Below are 23,441 nucleotides of genomic sequence, written 5' to 3'. Positions count from 1 at the left end.
GAGAGTTTTGAGGAGCAGCTGCCTTTATGCATAGAAGATATTTAGAATCAAAAATGGGGAGAAACGGGAGGTAAATTGTTAATTGTTTAACTGTACATTTAACATTTACTCTTCCTTTTGAAGTTTCTCAAGTTGTGAATAAAGATTTGAAATTATATCAAGTATATTTTTGTGTAGGACTTTTTTGGGAGAGCTTTGTATATGATTTTTTTTAAAATATAGTTCTGTATTCAACATTGATCATATGACTGCTTGGTTTTATATAGTTTATATAAGCTCTAGTTACTGCTTTTCTTAGTCATTTTCTTGGTCTTCGTCACTGTTATTTGAATACATAACATCTGCCTCCAAGATTTAAACTGGAAAAAAAAAATTGATCTGAGTAGCCCCTAGCCTTCTTTTTAGGAGCTTTCAGGCATTCATCTGACTACACTTTCCTAAAGGGAGTGGACAACATTTTCCTTCCCTTATTGCCTGATTGGCCTTTGAAAGTAAAAGCAATATCAGAGCATGTGTGGCTCTAACACCCTTTTGGTCCCTTCTACAGTAATTTGCGTGGGGGTCACACTTCCTAGATCACAATGTGCAATTGCTGAGTCTACTTCCTATTATGGAGTTAGCAGTCATTAAAGACTTGTAATGGGATAAAGACTACTAAGACTGGGTCAGAGGAAATGAGACTTTTGCTGTCTCAAAAGAATATCTGATCAAGATTGTCCTCAATGGTTTATATGAAGGAACCATTTCTTCTTCTCTAAAATTGAAATAACAATGAGATACTTCAGAAAATTTTAGTGAGATCAAATATATATATATATAAAAAATATGTAGCATTTATATTTACTTACATATATTTATGTATTTATGACAGTGCCTAGAACATAGTAAGCATTCAATAATAATTAGCTAATCTATATTAGTATGTACAGAACCTATAATTATTTCTAATGTGTATCAGGCAGTCACCCTATCAAGTTTAATGTATCTCTACTGTCCTTCATCATCAGAGTTCAAGTGGGAACCCCATAGATTAAGAAAAGCAGCCACTTTGCCTGTTCCGTATCTCCAACAGGAGTCAAAAGAGAGCCTCAGAAATTTCCGAACCCTTCACAAGACCTTTCTTCTCTCACCCAGCCCAGCCCTCACTGTGTCTCACTATTATACATTTAAAGGTTATAGGACTAATCTCCTAGGGTATTTATCCTATTTATCTCAGCCCCCAGAAGAAGTTCTGGTTCCCCAGGCATCCCTCTTCCCCTGGAATCTAATCCCCTTAAGGCTCCAGACATAGCCTTTGCTGATCCCACCCCAAATCTCTAAACCCTATTGACTGGTTGTTGTTGTTGTTTTTTTTTTTTTTTTTTTTTGAGACAGAGTCTTGCTCTGTCACCCAGGCTGGAGTTGAAGTCAGCAGCATCTGTTATATCTTCAACCTCTTCTCACAGTTCTTTCTCTAATGGACATGAGCCCTTTCACATGGAGGCCTTTTTCATACAATGCCTCTAAGACTACTGGGGCTGGAAGTTGAGTAGGTATTCTCTTTGCTTTTTCTTTCCATTTTCAAGTAATTCTCCCTCTAGCAAACCTGAATAGCACCTCTCCTAGCATTGAATCTCACGATAGCAGACTACTGCTCCCACTCTACCCCTCCTTCTTGTCATCTACAGATTTCTCCAAAGCACATTGTTTTTTATTCTAGGGTAGTGCCCCTGGCTCCCTGTCATATTGTTTAAAACTCCACTCCTCTCATAACTCTTGAGGATTTCAAGATGTACACCTAGGTAGGCAGAATAATGGCCTCCAAAGATGCCCATTTCCTAATTCTCAGACTCTGTGAATATGTAGCATTATATGACAGAAGTAGCAGATGGAATTAAGGTTGCTTATCTGATGACCTTAAAAAAGGGAGATTATTCTGTTTCATCTGGGTGGCTCAATATAATCACAATAGTCCTTCAACGTAGAGGAGGGAGGCAGACGGGTGACAGCCAGAGATGTGATGATGGAAGCAGCGTCCGTGATAGGACTTAAGAAAGATGTGGGCTGGGCGCAGTGGCTCACGCCTGTAATCCCAGCACTTTGGGAGGCTGAGGTGGGAAGATCACGAGGTCAGGAGATCGAGACCATCCTGGCTAACACGGTGAAACCCCGTCTCTACTAAAACTACAAAAAATTAGCCGGGCGTGGTGGCGGGCGCCTGTACTCCCAGCTACTCAGGAGGCTGAGGCAGGAGAAAGGTGTGAACCCGGGAGGCGGAGCTTGCAGTGAGCCGGGATCGCACCAGTGCACTCCAACCTGGGCGACAGAGAGACTCCGTCTCAGAAAAAAAAAAAAGAAAGAAAGAAAGAGGAAGGAAGGAAGAAAGGAAGGAAGGAAGGAAGGAAGGGATGGAGGGAGGAAGGGAGGGAGGGAGGGAGGGAGGCAGGGAGGGAAGGTAGGTACCTGCTGTGCTGGCTTGAAGATGGAGAGAGGAGGCATGAGCCACAGAACATAAGCAGCATCTAGAAGCTGGTAAAGGAAAGAAAAAAAAAAGATTCTCGCGTAGAGCCTTCAGAGAGGAACAGAGTCCTGCGAACACTTTGATTTTAGCCCAGTGAGACCCTGGACAGACTTCTGACCAACAAAACTACATGATAGTACATTTGTGTTGTTTTAAGCCACTAAGTGTATCATAGTTTGTTACGGTAACAATAGAAAGCTCACACACTCTAGTCCCTCAGTTCCTTAAGTTCCTCCCATTCAATGTCATCCTCCACCACTGCCTTAGCTATTCACTGCATGATCCTACTCTAGATCTTACTATTCCTAAGCACCGTAACTACTCCACAAATCTCAATTTCAAGCATTCCACCCCATGACCACCCATCTTTTACTTTCACAGCTCCCTCCCTCTATTATCTCAATTTCAACGAATCTTAGACTGCTCTAGTAACTAAATTCATGGATTCTACCAGTTTTACTTTCTCTCACCCCCTTTATGGCCCCATTTTGCTCCTCATCCAGCTTAACTTTCCTAATAACCATTATAGTCTGTCTAGTAATCACTCTTTGCATATACCTCTTCTCTATTACTGTCCTTTATAGCTTCATTATTCTCCCTTTTCAGAGTCACTCCCTGATCAATCTAACTCTCCACTTAGCTAGTTGCTACACACAGCTGTATGTGGCTAGAGATACACTCATATTCAGGCTGAGGAATTTCACGTTAAGCTCATCATTAGTACCTCAAATAGGCCTTCATCCTGCCCTGGAGTCTTACTCTATTTGTCTAGCCCATTCACTTCCCCTTTATCCTTGGCAGTATTTTCATACTACCTTCTCTCTACTCAAACTGTCTATTTATCCTCTTCTGTCCTCACTTTCCATTACTGACTTTGCTTCCTATTTCACAGAGAAAATGGAAATGATCAAGGATAACTTCTGTAAGCTTCTCCACATCTACCCACTTGCCTGCATCTGTGCTGTCTATGTGGCTTTTTCCTGTGTATTATGGAAGAACTGCCCCTGTTCATAGCTAAGGTCAACTGCTTCATTTGTGCATTAATTCTCACCTGCTCCCACCTGCTTAAGAACATTGCTTGGCAATTCTGCTCCTCCTCTCCTAAATCATCAGTTGAATCCATCTCTATCTATCCAACAGCATGTGAGCCAAGCCAACATAAATACCTGCCTCTATATCCCATTTCTTCCTCTAGCTAACACACCCCATTCCTCTACCCTCTTTGACAGAAAAAAAATTCTGGGGAAAGCTGTTTTATATGTACTGTCTTCAGTTTTTTTCCTCTCCTTATCTTCTGAACCACTTCTAATCAGGTTTTCACCCCTACCTCTTTACCAAAAGTGTTCTTACAAAGGTGACAGAGACTTTCATATTGTTAAATCTAATGGTCATTTTTCAGCTTTATGTTAACTAACTGTGGAAAGTTGGTACACCTGTCATTAAAACTCACTCTTCACTTGGCTTCTGTTTTTCCTTCTCTACCTTATTTATTCTTTTTTCTCTCCATAATCTCTTAATATTGCAGTTCCCCAGGACTCCGTAGTTGGACATTTATTATGGTTTTATCTACATTCACTTTTTGTGGATCTCATTCAGTCTTCTGACTTTAAAAACTGTCTCTAAGCTGATGGTCAGAAATTCTAAAATGCTCTCTCAGATTTCTCCCTTGAAATTCCTACCCCCATAAAAATTTTTAACTTACAGACCTCACAGGAATTGCAAAATTAATGTTTCCAATTCTGAGCTCCTGATCTTCTCCATCTCAGAATCTTTTTCCCTTTCAGTTAATGGCAACTCCATTCTTCACGTTGTTTAGGACAACATCTCTTCAGATTTCTTTGGCCCCTCATATTCTAAATCCAGTCTGTCAGTAAATCTTAGCAAATTTACCTTTAAAATATATCTGGAATCCATCCAATTCTCACCGTCTCCATCAGTATTATCCTGGTACAAACCACTGTTGTCTCTCACCCGGATTATTCCAAAAATCTCCTCATTGGTCTTTCTGCTGCCAATACTCTTCACTTGGGTCTATTTTCAAACTGGCAGCTAGATTGTCCCTGTTAATAAATAAATAAGTTGTATGGAGACAGTTCTGTACTCAAACTCTTCGAGAATTACTCCAAAATAAAAATATTTTTAAACATTCACCCAGAGGCTTCTCATCTCTTTTAGATGAAATCCAAAGTATTTCCAGTGGTCTACAGGACCAGACAATCCATCATGGATCTCTCCTACTCTCCCATCATCCACCATGCTCCAGTCACCTTGGGCTCTTTGCTGGTTGGTGAAGACACTGTCACGCTCCTGCTTGGGCCTTTCATTTCCACGTGAGATGATCTTCAGATAGCCGCACTGCTTGTTCCCTCACCTCCTTCAGGTTTTGACCCTCATGTCTCCTCAGTGAGATCTTCTCTGAACACCCTAATTGATATTTCAAACCCCTGATTGCTTTCCAGAGCTTTTAACCAAGAGCCTGGTGACTTTACCGTGGCTCCTTCCCCTAAGAGGTCTTTATTTCCTTCACAGACTGGAAACTGCTTTCTGCTTGTCACAGTGGTTTGGCTTAGTTTGTGAGCTTCCTACTTCATAAAACTTTAGAATACAGCACATGCTTTGAAGGGGAAACCAGAAATTCATGAAATCCCTCCAGTCTCTGATTTTGTCACTCCAGCCCCACACAATTGCTAAAAACTCTGCTACTTTCTTTCTTCCCAAGCAGCGGCCTTCTGCTTTGGCTGAGCCTGGATTCTCAGCTTCTAACCCATGTTCAGTAGCTTCAAATGCTCCCTGAGAAAAATGCGGCTAGAGCTGGTGTTCTCCTCTTTAGATTTTAATCTATTTCTTCTTTATTCTGAAACTTTCTGAGAGCTCTAAACAGATAGATTTTGTATTTTATCCAGAGCTTCTTATTGGCCTTGGTGAGAACATTGGTCTAGCATAAACCACTCCATCCTACCATCCTTCTCTCATATTTTGAGACTCTTTTTCTTCCTTGGTCTCTGTGTTAGAATGTAATTTTCACAAGGTCTTATATTCATCTCCATTTTTAGTTTTTACAGCTGTCTGTTACAGTGTGGGCTTTTGGTAAATATTTGTTGAATAACTGTATGTGTGCACATATAGTTTATGCTCTCTAACTACTTGTAATCCACAAATTATTAACAAATTATTATGTTACTATGAGATAATAATATGTAAAATACTGGTTATAAACCTGAAATTTACACTGGATCATCTGAGAAGGGATCCCATATAAAGGTTGTTATCTTTCAGAATAACTGGGAAAGTAAGCATGAGAATTGTATATAATTTCCAGTTGCAGGAAGTATATGAAAAAAATTAATAAAACAGTGGTCATAAACGTGAGATTCAAACTAAAAATAACAAATCCCGTTATTACTAATTGCAGACATTGATATGTCAATTGATCTGTATTTTATACAAAAGCTACAGTTCTATGTAGCTTGTTCCTGAGAAAGTAATAGCAGCGATTAATTTATTTAACTATGGTTAATATTTGACTAATCAGTTTTGGGAAAGCCAGCTAATAAATATGTGTACTATGGAGATGGATGGATAGATATGTAGATACATACATACATAAAGAGATAGATAGATAGACAGATAGATGTACAGATACAGATAGATATCCTGATGGTGATTAAAATATGATCTTTTATTTTATTTAGCCAGAAAGGTGCTGGGAATTCACTTTACAAAAGGCATGGATTTGCAAAGACAGAAAGAGACAGATGTTCTAGATCAGCAAGGGATGATCTTTCATGGTATCGTTGGGGGTGGATTATTTTTAGAATGGCTGCTAAGAAACTTGAGGAATTTGAGCACTGCAAGTTGCCACCCTGGGGTCATGAGCTAAAGATACTTATACTCAAATGGAGAAAGAGGAGATTTAGGTGGAAAGATCAAGAGCATCGTGTTGGACATGTTAAGTTTGAGGTGTCTAATGACATGATGAGTAGGCAGTTGTGTAAGTGAATAGAAGGGAAATCTGAGCCTGAGACATAATTTTTTAGTTCACTACATTTTGCCACCAATGAATTTCTGTGCAGGTCTGCTTTTCTTGCCAAATAAGTTACAGAGTAGGGGAAAAAAAACCAACTTTGGTTTCTAGAGTTCTATTGTTTTTATAAATGTGCACTCAGGGCCAGACGCAGTGGCTCACGCCTGTAATCCCAGCAATTTGGGAGGCCAAGGTGGGCAGATCATCTGAGGTCAGGAGTTAGAGACCAGCCTGACCAACATGGTGAAACCCCATCTCTACTAAAAATACAAAAATTAGCCAGGCATGATGGTGTACACCTGTAATCCCAGCTACTTAGGAGGCAGAGACAGGAGAATCACCTGAACCCAGGAGGCAGAGGTTGCAGTGAGCCAAGATGGTGCCATTGCTCTCCAGCCTGGGCAACAGAGTGAGACTCCATCTAAAAAAAATGAAAGAAAAGGAAGGAAGGAAGGAAAGAAAGAAAGAAAGAAAGAGAGAGAGAGAGAGAAAGAAGGAAGGAAGGAAGGAAGGAAGGAAGGAAGGAAGGAAGGAAGGAAGGAAGGAAGGAAATTTGCACTCAGAATGGTGAGTTTATTACTCAATTTAGGGGAGGAGATAGTTCATACTTATAATGTATATCTTCCTTTCTAAATTAAGAAATAAGTTATCTCTTCAATGAGGAAGGCATGTGGGGTTGGGTGAGGCAGGCTGAAAATGGGTGACAAAAATTTAGAATAGCTTTGAATCAGTTACAGACCCAGCCAAAAGTCCTTGAACAGATTGCTAAGGAGTTTTGAGGGCATAGATGATGTTTTACATCATTTTTATTAATTTGTAGTGGCTTAAATATGAGTGATGTTACACAGATTTGCTTTTGCCCACCTATAGGAAGTGTGTCTCCTTTAATACCAAAACTTCTGAGATAAAGGTTGGCTCTGTCCAAATTAAATAGACTTGAGCTCTTACTTTTTCCTTTCCTTTCATTTTTTTCCTTTTCTTTACATTTTCTCTTGCTTTCTTTTTTATTTCTTTCCATTTTTGTTTCTTTTTCTTTTCTTCCTTTCCTATTTTCTTACCTTTCTCCTCCCTTCCTCTCTTTGTTCTCTTTTCCTTCCTTCCTTCCTTCCTTCCTTCCTTCCTTCCTTCCTTCCCTCCTTCCTTCCCTCCTTCCTTCCTTCTTCCCTCCCTCCCTCCTTTCCTTCCTTCCTCCCTTCCTTTCTTTCTTCCTTCCTATGTGCCAGAAAATCACAAGTCGAAATGCCTTTAGGAGCCAGTCACCTCACTGTCCATGTGACTGAGCTGATTACATATAATAAAGTTTAGCAGGGACACATGCACCACCTAAGAGTAATCACATTAGAAAGAAAATTGTAAACACATAAAAACTGCCTGTAGGCTGGATTAACCAAAAGATTACCAGTTTTAACCACTGCCATATGTATACATGAAGAACCACTGAAAGATTTTAAACATTGGCATGATGGGGGTCAAACTTGGAACACTTCTTCCAATTGGAGAGGTGCTGGAGGACAGGACATCAGTTAGGAAACAACAGCAGATGTTTAGCCAAGAACAAGGCTGTGAGCAGGTTTAGGTGCGAGAAATGGAGTCAGTGGTATTTAATGAACAAAATCAATAGGGCCTGGAGATTCATCAGATCCAGTCACTTCTGAAACATTTACTGAGCCACATACTTGTTTGTATTGCTAGCTTCCCCCTACCCCGAGCCCAGTATCAGCAGATGTGCTTTCTCCAAAACAAAGTCAGTTAAACAAAACCTGTTCAAGTACATCAAGTCTTTTGTAGCCCTTTCAGGGGCATTCTTAATACACAGCAACACAATAATCTTTTTTAAACAATTTTTATTATTTTATTTTATTTTTCCACAAGTTATTGGGGTACAGGTGGTATTTGGTTACATGAGTAAGTTCTTTAGTGGTGATTTGTGAGATTTCAGTGCACCCATCACCCGAGCAGTGTACATTGTACCATATTTGTAGTCTTTTATCCTTTTATCCCTTACCCTCCTCCCACTCTTCCCCCCAAGTCCCCAAAGTTCACTGAATCATTTTTTTTTTTTTTTGAGACAGAGTTTCACCCTATCACTCAGGCTAGAGTGCCATGGCGCGATCTTGGTTCAAGGCAACCTCCACCTCCCAGGTTCAAGCAATTCTTGTGCCTCAGCCTCCCGAGTAGCTGGGATTACAGGCACCTGTCACCACGCCCAGCTAATTTTCGTATTTTTAGTAGAGACAGAGTTTCGCCATGTTGGCCAGGATGGTCTCCAAGTCCTGACCTCAGGTGATCCTCCCGCCTCAGCCTCCCAAAGCACTGGGGTTACATGCGTTGAGCCACCACACCTGGCCTATTGTGTCATCCTTATGCCTTAACGCAACCGTCTTTGAAAGCCTTTCTTCAGTGGCTAACCTCCTCAATATCCTTTATACAGTGTTTTGCTGCTTCCTGAACATTTATATGTACCTCTTTCTGACTTCTCACTCTCTACTCCTCAATGGCCACCACCACCACGACATAAAATAAAATAAACTACCCCTTCATTCTCAAGGCTCTTTGCTTTTTTCCACACTTTTTTTTTTAAGACCAACTTTATGGAGATACAATTCATATGCCTTTTTCTTACATTCATTTTATTTCACTCAAAGGTCATCCTCACTAGCATATTACTGGTTAGCTTGATTTTCATAACAAAACCCTAGAGCCGAAAGTCCTTGTGAGGAGGGGGGCAGTGAGGTGGGCATGAGGGAAGGAAGGGGTAGGAGAGGGGATGCTTAGCACACCCTTATTGAGCAGAAGAAAGGAAGGATGCTTGAAATATTTATACAAAAGGAAGGATTCACACCCCTGGTCACTTAGATAAAAAACTAAATAAGAAGCAGTCCCTGACCTAAAGGAGCTTTTAGCATTTGTGGATGGATTTCATGGATGTTAGGTAATTACAAGGTGGGCTGCGTTTTATGTGTCCCTTATTTTCAACCTAGAGACAGGAAGTACCTGCCTGAAACTCTCACAAATATTTCAAGGTCAAAATATTCCAAACTGGAGCCATTCTTTTTCTGTAACAAAAGCTGCATTGTAGTTAATGGTTTCATGATTCTCCCACTTATTCAGGAAGGGAACTAGGGAGTCATCCTAGACACTCTGCCTCCACCTCACAACCGTCAGTCTCCAGGTTACTGCTGTCTGCAATCCCTCATCTCTCATCTGGACCATCTTAATTGATCTCCCTGCTCTACAACTCCTCCAAGGCAACTTCCAAAATACTGGTTTTCCACCTGTAGTTTTTGGACTCTCATGGTTCTTGTATGTTGGCTCATTTTGTTTTGCTTTTGGTTATTTTTTGTTTTTGTTTGGTTCGAGAGTCCTTTCCTCTACTTCAACTCAATGCCCCCTCCTACCTTGCTCAGGGAGCTGTCCCTGACTTTCCCATGTGGGAAAATCACTTGAATCTTCTGTGTGCACACAGTCTTTGATATGTGCCTCTGTTATGGAAACGGACCAAAGTGTTGTCATTATTTAATTGATAAAACTGTCTCTTCTAGAGTGCATTAATTTCTTATTCTTCATATGTGCAGATAATTGCAGAATTCTGGAATGGATACATTGTTGGAGATTTCATGGATGATATTGTTAGTAACAAAGATAGGGATAACAGGAAAGTGCTAGTTTGTGAGGGAGTTAAATTGATTTTGAAAATATTCAGTTTGAGATTTCTGTGGACAATCCAACTGAAATAATTAGTAAGTAACATGGGCATGGAATTTGAAAGAGGCATCGGTCTGCACAAACAAACTTGGTTATTATTAGTATGTGGATAGTCAGAGTAACCCCAAATGAAAGCAATCCATCTGTTTAACCCATTGATTTCTTTTTAAAAACTTTTATTTTATGTTTAATTGACAAATAATGACTGTATATATTTATGGGGTGCAATGTGATGCTATGATACACGTATGCATTGTGGAATGATCAAGCCAGACTAACACATCCGTCATCTCAGATACTTATAATTTATTTGTAGTGTTAATCTATTAATTATTTTGATTCCTTTTTTGTTTATTTTATGTAATTAAGGTATACAACATGATGCTTTGATATACATAAATTATTACTACAGTCAAGGAAATTAACTTATTCATCACTTTCCATAGTTGCCGTGTGTGTGTGTGTGTATGTATGTGCACGTGTGTGTGTGTGGTAGGAGCACCTAAAACCTACTCTCTTTGCAAATTTTTAGTGTACAATACTATATCATTAACTAAAATCCTCTTGCTGCATACCAGATCTCCAGACTTCTAAATCCCACCTAGCTGCAAACCTGTACTGTTTAGTCTACTTCTTCCCATTTCCTCCTCCTCCCCAACCCTGTAACCACTGTTCTACTCTGTTTCTATGTGTTTCACTTTTGTTTTAGATTCCATATGTAAGTGAGCTTATACACTATTTTGCTGTCTGTGTCTGGCTTATTTCACTTAGCATAATGTACTCCAGGTTCATTCATGTTGTGGCTAATGTCAGTATTTCCTTCTTTTTAAAGGCTGAGTGATATTCCACTCTGAGTATATATATACACAATGATTGGTTTATCCATTCGTCGATCAATAGCTACTTAGCTTGTTTTCATATCTTGGCTATTGTGAATCATACTTCAATGAACATAGGAGTGCAGATAGCTCTACAAGGTGCTGATTTAATTTCTTTTGTGTATATATCCAGCATAGGAATTGCTGGGTTGCATGGTAGTTCTATTTATAATTTTTGGAGAAACATCACAGTGTATTCTGTAATAGCTGTACCAATTTACATTCTTAGAGAGAGTTTTGAGATTGGGTGGAAGACTGTTGTGTTTTCCTTTCACAGAAATTTTATCAGCTGATGATCAAAATGCATATTTTAGAAGAATGTGAATATGTGAAATATTTAATACAAATTTATAGGAAGCATTTTTTAATGATTAAGTAGCTGTAAACATCTTATTTTATTGTGTGTGGAAATGAGAAAGTCTGATCTTAAGTGTGTCTTGGCCTTAGTTTTCTTATTGTTAAATAGGAATAATAGTAGCTAACCTTGGAAGTATGTTATTAAATTTTTTTTTTTTTTTGAGACGGAGTCTCACTCTGTCACCTAGGCTGGAGTGCAATGGCGCGATCTCAGCTCACTGCAACTTCTACTTCCTGAGTTTAAGTGATTCTCTTGCCTCAGCCTCCCAAGTAGTGGAGATTACAGGCAACTGCCACCACGCTCGGCTAAATTTTTTTTTTCTTTTTTTTGTATTTTTAGTAGAGCTGAGGTTTCACGATGTTGGCCAAGCTGGTCTCAAACACTTTATCTCAAGCGATCCACCTGCCTTGGCCTCCCAAAGTGCTGGGATTACAGGCACGAGCCACTGCACCCGGCCTGTTATTAATATTTTAAAAGGGATAACATTTGTGAAAGCATTCCACACTGCTTGCACATAGTAGATGCTCAATAAATTTTATTAACAAGCATTTATTGAGTTACCTCCATGTGGCAGGTACAGTTCTAGGCACAAAGATCCCTACACATATGGAGCTGATACTCTGATGCAGGGAGGGGGGTGAAAGCCATAAAAAATTAACATAAAAGAAGCAAATTATTTCCCAAATGATAGCATAATTCATTTTACATTGAAAATTCACATAGTTCAAGTAGTCACAAACTTCAATGCCTTCAGGGGCCAGAAAAGTAATCCAAATATATGTCAGATTGATCGAAAAGAGCACCCCTTTTTTTATTATTCTACTTTTGAGAAAAGATAATAGTACTGAAAATATGTCTTTTTTCCTTCTTAAATCTACCTTCAGAAAACCATCCTACAAGTGTCATGATAAAATGGTAATTGACAGCATTTCTGTCTGTAAATGAATGTCAAGCTGCAGAGGGCACTAAGGTATAGCCTTGTGTTACCTCTAGCCAACTGGTGACCTTCAGGAATATGGATTTTGTGTCACCAGACTTTCCAGTTTTTCAAGAGAAGTCACAAATTTGCATTTGGGATGAAATGTCCTGATTTTTAATGTAGCAATGTATTCATAAATTCTTTCAATTGTAAAAGCTGTCACCTTCCCCATATCATTCCTATTCCCCACCACCACAAATTTGGGATATATCTAGCCTGGTAATCAGTTTTTAATCTCTGAAAAAAACTGAGGTTTAATATATGTGGCTTTCTTTTTCTTCTTCTTCTTTTTTTTTTTTTAGACAGAGGCTTGCTGTATCACCCAGGCTGGAGTGCAGTGGTGCGATCTTGGCTCACTGCAACCTCCACCTCCTGGGTTCAAGTGATTCTCCTGCCTCAGCCTCCTGAGTAGCTGGGATTACAAGCACCTGCCACAACACCCGGCTAATTTTTATATTTTTGGTAGAGATGGGATTTCACCTTATTGGTTAGGCTGGTCTCGAACTCCTGACCTCAAGTGATTCGCCTGCCTCGGCCTCCCAGAGTGCCGGGATTATAGGCATGAGTCACCTCACCTGACCTATGTGACTTTTTAAATAAGATTTTGTTCTATTATATTTAATAAAACTTGACAATTGAAAAATGTGTTTCTCCACTCTAAGCATACAGTCCTTAACTATTATATAAGGAATAAATATTTGGCTACAAATAGTGTTGACCTGAGGCAGGGTTACACTGGTTAAGAATATTTACAGAATTTCCCCTAGATTACCTGACATCATTTTTACATATCTTCCATAGTTACAATACCTTGATTTTGTTCACCAGGTGTACTCAGCTGTAAAACTGCATTCCTCACTCTGCCTTGCAGATAGGGATGGACGTGTTACTCAGCTCTCCCAAAGGTATATAGTAGGCAGAAGTTGTTGCTGGGAGTTTCTGGAAGAGTGCTCTAAAAACAAGGGTTCCCCCTTTCTCTCTCTTTCTGATTATTTTTATTTATTTATTTATTTATTTATTTGAGATGGAGTTTCACTCTTGTTGCCTTGACTGGAGTGCAATGGCACGATCTTGCCTCACTGTAACTTCTGCCTCCTGGGTTCAAGCAATTCTCCTGCCTTAGCCTCCTGGGTAGCTGAGATTACAGGTGGCCATCACCACGCGCAGCTAATTTTTTGTATTTTTATTAGAGACAGGGTTTCGCCATGTTGGCCAGGCTGGTCTAGAACTCCTGACCTCAAGTGATTCACCCACCTCAGCCTCCCAAATTGCTGACATTACAGATGTGAGCCACCACACCCAGCCTCTTTCTGTTTTAGATACAGATATGATGGCTGGAGTTGCATTAGTCATCTTGTGGCTATGAAACAGTTTGTACAAAAGATAGTTGGGCAGAAAAAGAGAAGCCTCCTGAGACATTATTGCCGTGAATAATCCTTAATACGAATCGAAGACTCCAGACTTGTTTAACATTAAATAAAAATGAACTTTTGGCCGGGTATGGTGGCTCATGCCTGTAATCCCAGCACTTTGGGAGGCCGAGGCAGGCGGATCATGAGATCAAGAGATGGAGACCATCCTGACCAACATGGTGAAACCCTATCTCTACAAAAAAAGAATTACAAAAATTAGCTGGGCATGGTGGCGCGTGCTTGTAGTTCCAGCTGCTCGGGAGACTGAGGCAGGAGAATCACTTGAACCCAGGAGGCGGAGGTTGCAGTGAGCTGAGATCATGCCACTGTACTCCAGCCTGGGTGACAGAGCGAGACTGTGTCTCAAATAATAATAATAAAATTAAATTAAAAGTGAACTTTTACCTTGTTTAAGCTGCTCTTATTTCCATTATCAGCGGACTAATGCAAGTCCTGGGTGATTCACTGAGATCATTAAGAAAAAATAAACAAAAAACCAACTTTTTATATAGCCTACGATGTGGAACAGCAGAATTTCACCTCAGTCAATTCAAATATGGAACCACCATTTGTCATATACAGCAAAACCATAAAATTATCTTTGTTCATGCTGAATGCTCCAGGATTTTCTGTTCTCATCTTTACTCATTCTGAAGTCTATTCAAGCAGGCATTAAGACAGTTTTGAATTGTGATGAACATTCATTGAATTAATTCATGGGAAAAAAAGTTTTATTTATTTTTATTTGCCTTTATTTTCATTAGCTGAAAAATGAGAACATACCTCAGGATACTAGAATGAAACAAAATATTAACTCTCTCAGACTTAAGGAATCACATCTACTAGATCATTTTTGTGTAGGAATACAAAACAGAAGTGATAAAAATGGTATGCTTAATTTAAAAATGTGTATATTTAGGGAAGATATTTTTATTTAAAATTTTAATTAGTGCAACAATTAAATATTAAATCCCATAACAAACAAAACACCTGTCAAGCACAGTTATAAGGAAGAATACAATGATGAATACAATATCATCTCTACCTTAAAGAACATCATAGTTTGGTTTATAAAATCAATAAACAAAATTATTTTTAGAGTTGAAAAATTGAGGTAAATGAGGTTCAATAACTTAATAAAGATTATACGGCAAGTTAATAGAAGAATCCCAGTCTCCTCACTCCTAAATCAATGGCTTTCTACAAAGTCAGGCCTCTGACTTTAATTTTTTAAATATTTAGTTGAGATAGGGTCACACTCCGTCAGCCAGGCTGGAGTGCAGTTGTACAATCATAGCTCACTGTAACCTCAAATTCCTCAAGGGATTGTCCCTGTTCAGTCCCCTGAATAGCAAAGACTACAGGCACGGTGCAGCTAACATTTTTGAAGATTTTTTGTAAAGATGGGGTTTCACTATATTGCCCAGGCTGGTCTCAAACTCCTGGCCTCAAGCAATCTTCCCACTTTGGCTTCCCAAATTACTGGGACTACAAATGTGAGCCACTGAAGGCTTTTGACTTTAGAGAGCATGGAAGATAGTATCTTCAAGTGACACATTGTACCTTTTTTTAATTTCCATGAAGTAATACTCCCTTTTCTTCTGAGGCTTTTCAGAGAACACTGGAGTCTCACCATATTTGAACTCTTTATTTAATTATTTATTTATTTATTATTATTATTTTGAGACGGAGTCTCGCTCTGTTGCCAGGCTGCTAGAGTACAGTGGTGCGATCCCGGCTCACTGCAACCTCCGCCTCCGGAGTTCAAATGATTCTCTTGCCTCAGCCTCCCAAGTAGCTGGGACTATAGGTGCACATCACCTCGCCCAACTAATTTTTGTATTTTTAGTAGAGATGGGGTTTCACCATGTTGGCCAGGATGGTCTCGATCTCTTGACCTCGTGATCTCCCTGCCTCAGCCTCTCAAAGTGCTGGGATTACAAGTGTGAGCCACCGCGCCTGGCCCATATTTGAATTCTTAACCAAAAGAAAGTGAATTTTCAAAGTACAGAAGTTAACCTGCTACCTTCAATGATTCATGACTTGGGTAAAACAATTATTTACATCCAATCTTTTTTGTCTCCCCATATCAGATTACATTCAGCTACATATAACAGAAAACCTAAAGGTTTATTCACACACATGACCAAGTTTAGAGACAGGAAGTCTAAGGCAGATTGGAGGCTCTACAATTTATCAGGGATTCAACCTCTGTTAATCTTTTTGCTCCACTATTCTCAGTACATGGCTTCCATTCTGAAGCTCACAAAATGGCTGCCTGAGCACGAGGCATCACATCTATGTTCTAAATATTATCTAAATGATATCTAATTATCTAGACTTTAACTAATATCATGGACCTGCTGCCTGAGGCTACCTGTATTGCTTACTCCACTAAACTAATCATGTTTTTCACCTATTCGTTTTTGCTGTCTTTCCCCTCACCTAATCACTTAGGTAGTGTTTATCCAAGTTTCATGTGCTCACAGATCTCCTGGAGATCTCATCAAAATGCAGACTCTGATTCAATAGGTCTGAGGTGGGGGCAGAGTATCTATTTGTCTAAGAAGCTCTCAGGCGATGCCAATGCTGCTGGTCCACAGACCACTGAGTATCAGAGAGCTAGCGCTGAGGTGAGGAATAGAACAACAGACATTCTCAACCTTGACAGTACATCAGTAAGGCCTGGGGAGTCTTAACCTATTCTATAGCCGGGTCTCATTCTCAATGTTTCCTATTCAGTAGATCTGGGCTAAGGACCAAAGTATTTGCATTTCTAATAAGTTTCCAGGTGATGCTGAGCCTGCTAATCCAGGAATTACACTTCAAGAACCAATGACCTTGAATTTTAGTATGGATCTCAAAGAGGTGGGAAGTATGGGGAGTGTAGGACGGTAGCACATCCCTCTTGCAGGATACCTACTATGGATGGATGATCTTTAGAAAGTTGGATTTTAAGATAGATTTTGAACTATGTAAATGTCATCCACCACTCAGTACCAAATATTCTATATCTTTTAGGGGAGGCAAAGCCAAGTAAGGAAATCCTTTCATTTCCACTTTTGATTAGAGGATTTCTTTTAGCTTTTCTTGAACTTTACCTGGTAGAAAATAGCATTAATTTTAGGTAAATTAAAACTTCAGATATCTCAAATGAAGCCTTGAGTTTTTTTAGTATTAATAATTCCACAGTCTATCATTTAGAAGTCTCTAAACATAGACAAATAGAATTCCACAGTTACAGGTATCAAATTGTTGCACACTGACAACCAAATTTTTAAAATGTTGAAATCCTGTGTATTCTCATGCAAATGCAGACCACAGGAAAACCACACTTGTTTTTCATTGTTTTTTTTTTTTCTCTAAAGTTAGGGAATAAACAACTGCTAACTCTGTAGATTGATTTATGAAAGGATATTTTATTTCGGTCAATCAAAAAACTTACTTTAAGAAGTGAATATCTTAAAATAATAAAAGACAACGTCATAAAATATATATTATAAATGCACTTCACACATTTGTTTTTATAATCCTTCTAATACACTTAAATTAGTCTATTTAAAATAACTACTTTTAAAAAGTTATTTTGGTTTTGGTAGTAAGGATTTGAGGTAATATATATGTAATTTTTATTTTTTATGTAAACTTTTTTTGAAGAGTTTTGAAAAATTATGCTAACTTAATTTTATTGGGCCCTATAAAATATGCAAGAATCTATCCATTCTTAGTAATGTTTTCTCCTGCTATACTTCTTTATTTTCTTTTTTTCTACAAAAACAGAAAGACAAATGCAGTGTCTAGTCAAATGCAACACTCCTTCAGATTTATTAGAAAGGCAGATAAAAGAGAGTAGAAAAATGCAGCAATATACATTGTTTGTTTCATTACCCTAATTTCATTTAGGTTTTTCAACTAGTACAGAAGTTTCATAACTAACATACAATAAAAAGAGAGTTAGCTTTTCTGTGATAATAAAAATCTTTGACTCTAAAACATCTATTTTGAGCGTTTTCTAAATAACACAGCATATGACATTTTCTGAAAGTAAATATATGCATAGATGTCAAGTTTTATGAAATACTTTTAATAAACACAGGAGTAAGCAGAAGTTCAGTAAAATTAGGACATGTCTAATGAAGCTGACTTATAAAATTACATTGATTTTCATCTACCTTGGTGTTCTCATGAAATTTTTTCACATGAAATATTTGAGATCTGAAATAAGAAAAGAAAATTTAACTGTATATCTTCCTCAATACTGATTTATTCTAGAAAAACCAGTCATAACTGTTAATTTATTAATTGACAATTAACTGACAAGGAAGTTATATGAAATAAATCCATGAAATACAATCTTTTATTAACAAATGAAATTTGTAAGCAGTCTGATAGAGTGTCACACATTTTATCAATCATACAATTAACATTTAATTTGGGGAGTAAGCAGAGAATGATTTTGAATTGCCTAAGTAAACCAAAAGACAGTCAAAGTTTCTCTGAGATGAACTCTAATGATATTTTGAAAATATTTTAAATAGCCAAAACTGTTTAATACAAATTAATTTCTCACACTTTCTAATAATTTTTCTAATGCTTTTAGATTATCTTCTCTTGCTGACTGAGGTAACTACCTCTGGACATTAATTATTACATTTTTGCGTGTAGGTACAAATTGTTCTTGGAGTAATTAAAAATCATTAGCTGAAATTTAACTTACATATGTTCATTTGTCTTCATATTTCTTTTCACTTGCTTAATTATGGGAAATAAAATGTATATCTGAACATAAAAGTACAATTAAATTTAAGGTTCAGTTAATGATTTTTAATTGCTCCAAGAACATTTTGTATCTACATTCAAGAATGTAACTTTTTATGATAAATGTCCACATTTATATTATATTTTAAAATTTTAGAACTGATATTATCAGAGCAACCTGTACATCAGAGAACAAAAATTGCATGACCACAGAAATATTTTATAATGGTTGTAAACATTATATATTATGGATACCTTATAAAACAAAATCTGATTTATTAAAATCACTTTTTTCTTCTGATCCAATATCCAATTTCATATCAAGAAGCGCCTTTAATTTGGAACTGAGAATTAGAAGACTAGTCACATTTTTTTAAAAGGCCTCTCATTTTTAAAAATAGTTAACTAGTTAGAAAATATCTAGTTAATAGATTTTTTTAAGTCTTTGTTTTTTCTGGATGAGAAATTTCCATACTGTTATTGTTTATAGATTTATAGAGTTTGCCACAAATGACTATGAAAATGCTATTTAAATATATAGCTTCTTTTTAGATTAATAAAACATACTATCCTATTAAAATGTTGTACCTTCAAAATTATTTCTGATTGTGTGCATTCATTTATTCATCATTCCACAAATGTTTGGTAAGTGTTGCTGTAATCAATTTCAATTTTTTTTTTTTTGAGACGGAGTTTCACTCTTGTTGCCCAGGCTGGAGTGCAATGGCAATCTCAGCTCACTGCAACCTCCGCCTCCCAGGTTCAAGCGATTCTCCTGCCTCAGCCTCCTGAGTAGCTGGGATTACAGTCATTTGCCACCATGTCCAGCTAATTTCTTGTATTTTTAGTAGAGACAAGGTTTCTCATATACATTCTAGTCCCTAATTCTGACTGCCCATTTTCTTAAAGGAACTGTAAATTTAGGCTGAGTCTTAAGTTTTAAGACAGATGGTAATTCAATTTTTGGCGTATTCAGGGTGCTAATCTCTGTATATCAGAGTTGCAACCTAATGCCATCAGGGCTAGTTGTCCAAATGCTTGGAGATGGTAAGTGGCAACCACAGATAAGGCGGGCTTAGTCAAACTCAAGAGTGAATGTTTTTGCTAAAGTATTTATATTTTTAAAATGTTAGTAGTAAACCATGTTGAGCAAACGAAACATATTTGTGAGTATAAGTCAACCCATGGACCTCAGGGTTGCAATTCTTTCATGGAAATCTTCTCATGTAATCTTCATAAAATCTCTGCCCCCCAATTTGCTATGAGCTTGTTCTGGTCCTTATCTTTCCAATAACCCTAAAAGTTGGAGTGACCTGATAACAAATCTACATGGGCAGAGGTCCAAGGATCGAGCTCTGAAGGATCCTGAAAGAAAACAATGCTGGGAGCACTGCTCTGAGGAGTACAAAAGTGTAAAAGAGAAATAAGCTTAATCACAAAACTGATTGTGATTAAGATTGCACTGAAGAATACTTAAAAGTCCTTTTTAAACCACTCAGGTGGAGAGAATGCAATTATCTGGCACCAAAGAAAATATTTCTAAGCACATAATTCTCCCCAAGATTTTGAAGAAAATATTTAATTCGTACATCTACAATGCAAATTCATCTTTCATTGGCCTCTATAATACCCAGCTTTCCCAAATGCTCTTCCACAGCACAAAAAGTAACATCAGTTTTCAAATAAAAGGTGCAAGGAAGTGTACAGGACAGTCATGAAAAGGGCAATATATACATGCATATAAAAGAGAATTAACAAACAAAACCTTGATTTCTAGAGAACATGGAAGTTATACCAGACAAGGAGAATGTAGAGGAATCTCATATTTATAGTACCCTTACCTATACATGACAAAGTTTACCTCCATAAACAAAAACATTAGCAGTTGCTGCTAACATTCTGCATGTAATAAACTTCTACTTATGCATCTGTGGATATTACACTATTAAAAGGCACATTTATTTCTTGACGCATGTCTTTGCTAATGTCCTAAATTTGGGTTCCAGGTGATCTAGAAACTCCAGTCCCTCTTCTTCCTGCCGATCGCTGCAGCAACCTACTGAGCCGGCCAGAGAACCTTTGCCTTCATAGTTATACGAACGAACGTAGTCTTCACAATGCTTATGCTCCTCATCTTGTCCACATAAATACACCTTCTGTATCAAAAAAGAGCACATTTTATTATTTTTTTAAAAACACCTAAACATATTAGCAGAAAAATTATGTCTTTGATTTACCTTTTATTGTTTAATTTTTAATCAGAGTGTGTCCTCTAATGGATTCCTATATATAAAAAATGCACAGGATTGGTCTGTATTATAGTCACTCTTAAAATATAGCAAATAAATAAATGCTTCTAGTGAGCACATTTAAAAAATTAAGACTACACATATATCACACAGCACATTCATAATTTCCCATTTGAACACAAAACGTGTATTTGAAATTTACCTTTGTAGCTTCTTCACATATTTGAAGAAAACCAATATAGGCTATGATTCCTATGTTTATACACTACTATATAACTGTGATAGTGTAATATATTAAACTGGCTAATATCAAACCTATACTGATTAATCTGAACATAAAACAAAACAAGGAACTAAAACTCAAAATAAAAGCTCAACAATTTATCTGGTTGATTCTGATTGCCAGGACGTCACAACCACACCAAGAACTCAAGCACACTGAGAAATGTTTATAATTTATGATCCATTCATTCCTCTATAATAAATATTTCACTCCAGGTGGTTTTTCTGTTAATTTTTAGGGAAGAGGCTATCAACCTTTTATCCTTTGTAAACACATCTACATATGGCACCCCTAGATAAAGTTTTGTAAGCTGTATTTTCAAAGGTGAATTTTCAAAGATCATTTTTCTCTTTGGGTTTAAACCAGAAATCCACATCTATGACAATCCAACATTTAAAAGATGTTGACTTCCAGGTATATGAGGAGTAAAACTTTTGGGAAATTCTGATTTATAACTAGCATTTAACTTCCATGTAATATGACCTCAAAGACAGTGGAACTTACTTCGCCAAGCCGAGGTTGGGTGAAACTCTGCCAGTCCGTGTACGTGTATCTGCCAGTATCTCCCTGCCTCACTCCCTTGACGGACTCCAAGGTCTGATGTCCACCTCCTTTGTTGGAATCCAAAGTGTAGCCTCCTTTGACCATCTCAAAACTTTGCTGTGTTTTGATTCCCTGGCCACCAACAGTACCAACAGACATGCTTGTGTCACAAATGTTGGATGTCTGCATGGGGAGTCTAATATTTGCTTCCTGAAAGTAAAGTGAGAGTGATACAGTGAATTTGAAAAATGGAAACTAACAATTCATTTTCATTTTTTTTTCACCATAGGCAAATCACTTGCCTGCTGTGCCTCTCTGTTCCTCATACATAAAATCAGAATAATAGTATCATAGGTGTGATGGGTTGAATTGAGTCCCCTAAAAATTCATATGTCCTAACCCTCAGTAACTCAGAATGTGAACTTATTTGGAAATAGGGTCATTGTAGATGTAATTATTTAAGATGAGGTTGTATGGGATTAGAGTCGGTCCCTAAGCTAATATGACCAGTATCCTTATAAAAAGGGGAAATTTAGACACAGACATGCATACAGGGACAACGCCATATGAAGATTTGATTTACACTGCCATAGGGAATTGCCAGAAGCTAGGAGAGAGTCCTGGAACAGATCCCTCCCCAGTTCCTTCAGAGGGAGCATGGTCCTGCCAACACCTTGATCTCTGATTTCTAGTCTCCAGATCTGTGAAACAATACTTTTCTATTGTTTAAGTCACTCAGTTTGTTGTGACAGCCCTAGCCCTGTAGAATTGGGAGGTTTAAATGATTTAAAACATTGAGGGCACTCGAAGCTCTGCTTAGCATAGTAAGTGTTCAATAGACATTAGTGATATTATCATTGACATTCTTGTGTAATAATTTGTCATCATTTGTTCACCATACAATTCAAAGGGATGTGAAATCTGATTTACCGTTACTTCTTCTCCAGGTCCTTCAGTATTTGATACAATTAAATTTTGCTGGGCTATGTCTTCTGGAAAACATTTCTTGACTGTTCTCTTAGCAGTGACACAGAAACATGTAAACAGAATACCTAAAAAGCAAAAAAGATCAAAGTAAAACACAGACATTAAATCATTTGATTACACGACTTTTTTAAAGTCTTCTTGCATATGTCTCAAAAAATTCATTCCACAAATTGGGCTCTTTAGGTCACAAGATTTAAAAACAGAATACTTTAAAAATGCATTTATACTATTTGTAGCTTAGAGAGATTAATAATAGCTCTCTTCCCAGGTCCAGAATTAACTTATATGTGTCTTTTATTTCTTCTACATTGAAATGGTAACTTCATCTAACTGAAATTTAAGATAGCATCATTAGTAGTTAAAATAGTACAGAACACACTTAAAGGGCTTAGAATAACAAGACGAAGAACATTAGGCATAAATACAAACAAGAAAGGCAATTACATAAAATTGGTGTCCAGTTTCAAAAGTGTACATGAACTAATAAAGTGCTAAGAGGGATATCCAATTTAATCTGAAACTCAAATCAGTGAATTAGGATACAGTAAAGATTATAGGAAAAGTTTGTAAATGCAAATGGGTTCTTTGGAGTCAGAGGGAGAGAGAAAGAAAAAGAAAAGGAAAGGAAGAAAGAAACAGAAAGAGAGAGAAAAAGGCAGGCTTAATTAAGCATGGGCAATATTTCTATTACTTTTGTACCTCCAAATAACAGTTTGCAGAATGCAAAATCTTAGCATCCTTTGCCTGTATTGCTTTTCCTCAGTG

At 37.6% G+C, this 23,441-nt stretch overlaps 1 protein-coding gene and 1 long non-coding RNA gene across 3 annotated transcripts in view; one reads left to right on the top strand and one right to left on the bottom strand.

Moving 5' to 3' along the window:
• LOC116468643 (uncharacterized) overlaps positions 1-20,755 on the top strand; it is a 43,507-nt gene extending 22,752 nt beyond the window's left edge. The window contains exon 4 of the long non-coding RNA XR_004248105.2: positions 20,621-20,755. This is a non-coding gene — a long non-coding RNA (uncharacterized LOC116468643). The remainder of the gene's footprint in view (positions 1-20,620) is intronic.
• DSC1 (desmocollin 1) overlaps positions 19,286-23,441 on the bottom strand; it is a 35,149-nt gene continuing 30,993 nt past the window's right edge. The window contains exons 14-16 of one of the 2 annotated variants that reach the window (XM_032152589.2): positions 22,620-22,741; positions 21,651-21,899; positions 19,286-20,770 (exon numbers count right to left, since the gene is read on the bottom strand). In XM_032152589.2, coding sequence (XP_032008480.1) covers positions 20,573-20,770; positions 21,651-21,899; positions 22,620-22,741 — 569 coding nt within the window. In that variant the 3' untranslated portion in view covers positions 19,286-20,572. Of the gene's footprint in view, positions 20,771-20,796; positions 20,898-21,650; positions 21,900-22,619; positions 22,742-23,441 lie in introns of those variants that run through there. The other variant, XM_032152591.2, reaches the window with a different exon arrangement.

This window comes from Hylobates moloch, unplaced genomic scaffold (assembly GCF_009828535.3).
Source record: "Hylobates moloch isolate HMO894 unplaced genomic scaffold, HMol_V3 SCAFFOLD_5, whole genome shotgun sequence".
Taxonomy (NCBI): domain Eukaryota; kingdom Metazoa; phylum Chordata; class Mammalia; order Primates; family Hylobatidae; genus Hylobates; species Hylobates moloch.
This window is presented reverse-complemented; position numbering and strand designations above follow the sequence as displayed.